We start from the raw sequence: 7,612 nt of genomic DNA on the forward strand, positions 1-7,612 counted from the left end.
GATTTCTTGTTTTCTGACATGCTCTCTGTTAAACCAAAGTCAGTCCACCTGTTTCCAGCATGATTACAAACAGTCATAGGAATTTGAAAATCTGTTGTTTCATCTCATGGTGTCTGTCATAGTGAAGGACAATCAAGAATACATCTGAGTCACCCCACAATTTCCTGACAGGAAGTCTAGCATGTCTAGCACAAATGTAAACAAACCAAATTGTAGAGCAAAAGAACAGGAACGTTGGTGCTGTGAGAAGATTTTAAATGTAGGACAACACAGTAAAAGAAAGAAATGTTGGTGAGGAATAGCAACTGGTGAATAAGCTTTAGTATCAGGTAGCTTATCATTCATCATACGAAATAAGGAGTTAGCTCTGCTCTCAGTGTACAGGAATTAAACATTAACTGTTGAGTGGTCATCAGAGTGACATCCTGGGTGAACATACTTTTTGTGTTGGGCTGTTTTGGCATGCAAGGCCCTGTAAAGCCTACAGAAGCGGAGGAATTTCAAACATTTTATGTCTGCACAGTAAATACAATATGATTGCAACCTACCCCAGTTTTAATCATTCACAATGACTGATTGTGTCCCTCTGTGTTGTGGGTCATGTCTGATCATCTAACCTGGCATGGCGACCTTCATAATAGGCAAAGAAATCCTGCAGTCTGATCTCAGCTTTAGTCTTTCACATTGGTGTTGGGCAGTGCTATTACAGTCTTTGAACCAACGTCATGTAGCTCAGCTTTGCTCGTTGTCTTGTCAGGTGATCACCAAATCAGCCCCTCATTAAGTAGAATGAACCGTAGCCGTGCTGGAATGGAACAGACTCTGCAAAAGAAGAATAAGGATTTATACCAGCTTTGTGAACAATGATGGTGGATGAGGGACTGATATTTCAAGGATACCGTTGTCAGATCTATAGCTCCGGCTTCTAATTCTTGCACAGGATTCTTTTAGAATGCTTCCATGTTTTCATAGTAGCATTTCTTTGAGTAAAGTAAAATATTAAACACACAGCAATGAAATAATGACCTCATGGATAACACAGAGGCAAGCAGAGGTCAGTTTTCGTAACCTAGCAACTATAAGCCCTGGTAAGAAGCACTCTGAAACTGAGGTCGTGGGCACTGTGGACACAAGCCCTTAAGCACCATTTAAAGAGAAGTTCAAATAGATTCACAGAATTAACATGCAGCATTAGGAGCGTTAAGAACAGCAAAACACATGATATTAAATAGAATTAAGATATCCAATTATCCTAAAGAAAGAAAGATGGACAAAATGAGCATTAATAGTTATTGAGTGATAAATAAGAAGGCATTAAAATGCAACCTTTATGAAAAAAAGAACATAATTTAAAAAGTAAAAAAATTGAAATTAACAAATAATCAGTCAAGATTCAAGTAATAGAGAAGGTTTTCTGGGAATTTAAGATGATCATTTTCTTGTTTCATATACTAGGAGCAGAATTTCAAAAGAAGAGTATAATGTGACTGCTTAGAAAATATCCATGTGTGCATAGAGGATATAGCACTAGATTTGACCACTTGTGATTGGTCTGTTTCTAGGAAGCAGTCTGGTTCCTGTCCAACATCACAGCTGGAAACCAACAGCAGGTCCAAGCTGTGATCGACGCTGGACTCATTCCTATGATTATTCACCAACTGGCTAAGGTTTGTGTGTGGAGGAAGAACAGGAGAGACATTCCTTATGTACATTTTTTCCACAGATGGTATTGGACTCTGAATTCAAACAGCATAGTTGTTTGCAAGGATCATATATATTCAGATGCATTGACACATTCTGTTTATTCTTGTCACCAGAGAAGTGGCAAAAAAACCTCTTGATACACGAATTGAATAGTGAATGCTATCATAACCTAGATTTCTTTGAGTCTTGGCACTCTGCTGTGGTACAAAAAAACCTGCTACGTCCACATGTTGGTGACAGCCTGTCTCTCTGCAGGGCGACTTTGGCACTCAGAAGGAGGCAGCCTGGGCCATCAGCAACCTCACCATCAGTGGGAGAAAAGACCAGGTGAGCTCCGATTTAGGACCATTGATGTAAAAGTCTGCCATGTTGGGTGTTTCTTGTTTATATTCAACTGCAGAAACCCTGTCTAGCATGTGGATCAGTCATATAAACTGCATGATTTCACACCTTTTTCAAAATGCAAAACCCTCTAATATTGAAGCTCAACACTTGGCCACTATGTTTGGTTTACAAAATAAAAGGACATCCAGGAGATGCCACACTTGTAACCATGTATTTATCTTGTAATCAAGTATGGATGGTGTGTATGTGTGGGTTTGTGTAGGTGGAGTTCCTGGTGGAGCAGAATGTCATCCCTCCATTCTGTAACCTGCTGTCAGTGAAGGACTCACAGGTGGTGCAGGTCGTCCTGGACGGTCTGAAGAATATCCTTATTATGGCGGGAGATGAAGCCAGCACCATTGCTGAGATCATAGAGGAGTGTGGAGGTATGTCCCTGGCTCATTATTGAATTAGTGAAATATTCAGGTAAAAACAGTTTAACTTGAAATTAAACTTACGGAAATAAGGCTGCAGGCAGCAATTAAAGAAGCTTTCATCAGTGAAGAAGCTCTTAATTTTGTAAAAGTTTTGCTTATAAAATGTGGTTTGGGGCGCAGATGGCCTAGTGGTTTAAGAAGCCCCCCATGTACGCAGACAGCCCGGGTTCAAATCCGGCCTTAGGCCCTTTACCGCATGTCTCTCCCCAGCTCTCGTCCCTGTTTCTGACTCTATCCACTGTCCTCTCTATCAAATAAAGGCACAAAAATGTCCAAAATAAATCTTTAAAAAAAATAAACATCAGGTCAGTTTCTGATGTCCAACATGTTTTTTTGTGTTAAATTTTTTTTGTTTTCACTTTCGAAGACAAAAAAAAATAGATCTTCAAACACAAATGTCAAAGTATCTGTGTACCATATTAAGATGCTGTCTCTTTGTGGGACTATTGTGATGTTTCGGTTACATTCAGCAAAATCCACAACACACATTTTGTTTGCCGCCATGTAGCTGTTTTAGTGCTTTTTGTTTCACCATATGAAGTCCACTATCCTGCCAGCTTATGGTACTGTTGTTTAGCTCTCAGCCTATGATAACATTGACATATTTGATGGAATGACACACAGTCACCGGTTTGTCAAAAGTCCTTCCCATCATTGCTGCTTGATGTCTTTAGTTTAGGAGTTTTTCCAATCAAACCATCTCTCCACAACAGTATTCCATTAGTTATTTCTTTAGTTAAGTAGCAAACTGTGGCTCTTGCTCTTTGGCCTCCTGCATCCTTTTTCTGAGAATAATAGGGCTTCTCAAAAGTGCAATTCTTGCACTATTGTAATCTTAAAGGCCTTTCTCTAGGCAGTTTAGAAAACCTTTCAAGCACTGTTTAATGCAAAAATAATTGCTGCTTGTGTTGATATGTAATCACACAGCCTGATACTGCAATTGCAATCAGATTAATTGTGCATAATTACCTACAGGGAGGGAGATGTGATTGGTCTGTTTTACTACGAATAATTTAGTGAAAGATGATACCCAGGCTCTAATGGCACACCAATCACAGAGCTGGAAGTATAGCATTTACTATTTGCCCAGCAACAGCAGAGATGAAAATATTACACGGGATAAAAGACTTCACTCATTTATTAAACCCTAAATATGCCAACACAAACCAAAAAAAAAGTATGTTTCAATAGTTTTCATTGACATTTGATTGATATTTTGATTTGATGTTGTTTTTTATATTTATGAAATGGTAACAGGAAAAAAATGAACTGATGACATTTCAAATATTATTTTAAAAATATGCTATGGCCCCTCTGAGGTCCTAGAGAGCCCTGACGATCCCTGACTACTTAACATGTATGGTTATGGAATAATGAAGGAGATAAGCTGTCAGAAGTGGCATCTCTGTGACCAAGTGCATTTTGCACAGTGATGCAACCGCTTCCAAATTGGGAAGAATTTGAGGTGGTATACAGTGGGTTATAGTGGCAGCTGCACTTGCAGTCATGATGGCACTCTCAGCATTTTACTGTGGTATAATGGGTGCACCGGTATTTAGGGTACAGTCTCCTTTTCAGAGGAAATACAGGTATTTAAAGTGCCTCTTATAAATAAAATTTTAATAAAAACTAAACCTGAGACTCGCACCAAGTATTTAAATTTTGCATTTTGTGTCAAAAAATATTCACTTGCAAGACTGGCAGAATCTGTGGGTTAAGATGGGCTCCACCAATCAGAGCTGTTACTGTGCTACTCTGGGATTATGTGTAATGTAGTTCTGTGGTACAGGTGGTAAATAAACTATGCCTTTCTTAAAATGAGGCCTATAACATGCTAGCTTGTGTCTCCTCCATGAATGGTTCCGAAACTTATTTCCACTGAGACCCCTCTAATCATATCACAGAGAAGCTGAGGGCCCCTAGGACCCACACCCACCCACATTCATATGCACTTCTCATGCATGTTTTTTCATGATTTCAAGAAGTAAGAGTGAAGCTTCAACAACCCTAGAGCAGACAGACCCTCGCACACCCCCTGATTTGGGAACTATTTTGGGATCTACTTTTGTGCATCACCAACATCATTGTTCCCAGTTTTGTATAAAAACAACTGTTAAATTCACTAATAGCAGTAGAACGCATATGTTTCACGGCTAAAAGTTGGACTAAACCAATCAAAAACTTCACTGTGACACTCTAGGATTGTGGGTAATGTAGTGCTTTTGCCTGAGAATGTTATTGAACCATGTTTTTCTTTAAATTAAGTAGACAATATACGGACTTGAATAGTTCTGACATTTTGGCTCATAATCAAATCTGAAAAGTAGCATAGACTGAATGATGCTGTGGCTGATGAGGGACAGTAGGAAGGGGGCGGTGACTATGACTTATCCCCCTCCCTCCCAGCATTGTCCATAACTTTCTAAAGGCATTTTTTTTATATTAAAGGGTAGATGCACCTTATCTGAAACTCTGGGGTTTATTTACTCTTTATAATACTGTGCTTGTGCTTTTTCTGTAACTGAACCCTTACTTTACATGCAGGAGCTATTTCCTTGTGGTAATGTTAAAAAAACAAAGTTTATGGGGTCATTGTTTTGTTTTTCAGGTTTGGAGAAGATTGAAAACCTGCAGCAGCATGAGAATGAGGACATCTACAAACTAGCCTTTGAGATTATTGATCAGTACTTTTCAGGAGATGATGTAAGTTGCCATAAGAAGATTTACATCTTTCAGTTTTTGTTTTTTCTTGCTCTGATTTAATGAAACGATTTTTGTCCTTTCCAGATTGATGAAGATCCCAGTTTGATCCCCGACACCACTCAAGGAGGGACATTCAACTTTGATCCAGCTTCCAACATGCAAACAAAGGAGTTTAATTTCTAAAAAAAATAAAAAAGCCAGGATGTTTGCTTCAACCAGCTGCACGGGTACTCTGTAATCACCCCAGACATTCATCCATCTCTCCTCCAACCTGGCAACCTGGTACCGAAGGATTTACAAAAAACATCACTTCAACAAAGAAACTCACCACTGAAGGATTTACCCACCCCCACCTCTGCACTGTGGGGGGTTTTTTCATTTGTTTGGTTTTTTTTTTTCTCTCCATCCTTCACCGAAAAACCTACATAGGAGTCCTGGTCATCCAACAGGCACCGTCACCATCTGACAACCTGTATCCGGAGGGTTGTCAGCACTCTGCCAGTGCTTCAAATATCACACAAAAATACAAAGCAGAAGGAAGAAAAAGCCTTCGTGGCAAGATGTTTTTGCCAAATGTCAAATCTTCATAAAGACAAAAAACACAAGCACACTTCAGACACAAACACCGACACACGTTTTGACACTTAGAATTTGTGTGCATACTTCAGTTAGAAGTCATCATATCACTTATGGGGAAGAAATACTGCTGTTCGTTTGTGGTTTATTTTTGTGCTTTCCCTCCCCTGGATTGTCCTCTGGTGTTAACTTCACCGCCACGCACGCACACTGATATACACACATCGACACACTTTAGTGGCACAGATTCCTGATGGTCGGGCACCCCCCGGTAACCCTCTCCCACCCAGTTTAAAGAGTTAATCCCAGAGCTAAGCCATGATTAACCACGGACCCCCGCTGCCCTCCCAGGACAGTCCTGGGGCAGGTGGAGGGGCGAAAGGGCTCTAAGGCGAAAAAGAGGACTCCGTGGCAAACTGACTGACGGGACTTCTGACTCGATGACGTCACTTTTTTAACGTGACCTCGGTTGAATTATCAAACTTGTTAAAAGGAAAAAAAAAATCAAAAATGTGAAGAAAATGCCATATTTTTTTTCAATTCATGCAACTGTAAGAGCTGCTTCTGATTCAGCTGAGCAACCTTTTTTTTCCTCTTTTTTTTAATGGATGTGATTACCTGTAACGGGAGGAAGCACCTAAAGGTGAAGGCGCAGAGACTTTGTAGAAGAGGAAAATGTCAGCTGTAGCGTTGTTTCCCCCCGACAGGACATCCATTTCTTCAGCATGAGCTCGGTCACGCCAGTGATCCACTGACGCGTCTGCTCTGGACTCCCCTGTAATGTGAAACTTGGAAAAAGGAGGGGGGGGTTTGTTAGATTTAAAAAAAGAAAAGAAAAACATGTCGAGTTAAAATCGACCCGAATCATTTAAAAAAAAAGTTTTAATTATTTTAAATTCATACAAATAATTTTAGGTTCATGTTTCAGCTTCTCCTGGTTGAGTCTGTGGAGCTTCCATTCGTCTGTTTTATTTTTCCTTTTTTTTTTCTTCAGTCTTATGCACACGTCTGAGAGGCATATCGATGTCTGCCTGCAGAAAGGGACCTATACTCCTTGAAGACTAGACTTATATAACGAGTACAGGTCCTGACCTTTACAGTACTTAAACTACTTTTGATGAAGAGGTCACATGTCATCACTCGATTTGAATAATTGTACAAAAATGTGATGTGTATCTCTCCTTTGCCGTCTAATGAATATATGAATATATTTACATAAAGCCTGTACAAAGCTGCTGCAGCTGACAGTCATTGGATGGACGATTAACCTTACTGTCAAAGATGGCTGGGGAGGGTTATTATTTTTTCTTTTTGAAGCAATATTTCTTTGTTTCATTGTTTTTATTTTTGACTTGCATATGTATTGTGATGACATGCTGATGATTTGGAACAGGCTGGTTTTTTTTCCTCTTCGTAGTGGTGACGGGCTGTTTAAAAAATGTGCCGTCCCATGTCCCAGCTGGTGTGCAGGGTGCTGGTTCAGGGTGTACAAAAAACTCTGAACCTGCCCCCTGCCCCCTGGTCTCGAAGACTTTATGATCCTCTGGTTGGCTGCTAACTACTGAGAGGGGGTCAGAGCGATGGGTGGGGGTGGGGTGGGGTCACACTTCGGGTTTTAAATATTGGGTGGGGTTGTCATGAGCAGCCCAGGCTTGTTTTTGGGACTAGCTGTTTATTACTGAACAAAACTATAGAGAGGGTGTACAGTCATGAAATAGCAGACTAGACCGAGCCACTTTAAAGATTTACAATTTCGTTGCCTTGTATCCGCATTGGATACAAGCTTATGTTTGTTGCAAGATTTTTAC

General features: G+C 40.1%; 1 protein-coding gene across 1 annotated transcript in view; it reads left to right on the forward strand.

Annotated features, from left to right (window-relative positions):
- kpna3 (karyopherin alpha 3 (importin alpha 4)) overlaps window positions 1–6,704 on the forward strand; it is a 28,275-nt gene extending 21,571 nt beyond the window's left edge. The window contains exons 13-17 of the mRNA XM_041807069.1: window positions 1,563–1,667; window positions 1,960–2,031; window positions 2,312–2,474; window positions 5,134–5,228; window positions 5,313–6,704. Coding sequence (XP_041663003.1) covers window positions 1,563–1,667; window positions 1,960–2,031; window positions 2,312–2,474; window positions 5,134–5,228; window positions 5,313–5,411 — 534 coding nt within the window. The 3' untranslated portion in view covers window positions 5,412–6,704. The remainder of the gene's footprint in view (window positions 1–1,562; window positions 1,668–1,959; window positions 2,032–2,311; window positions 2,475–5,133; window positions 5,229–5,312) is intronic.
- Window positions 6,705–7,612: the final 908 nt, after the last annotated feature.

Source organism: Cheilinus undulatus, linkage group 15, assembly GCF_018320785.1.
Source record: "Cheilinus undulatus linkage group 15, ASM1832078v1, whole genome shotgun sequence".
In the NCBI taxonomy this organism is placed as follows: Eukaryota; Metazoa; Chordata; class Actinopteri; order Labriformes; family Labridae; genus Cheilinus; species Cheilinus undulatus.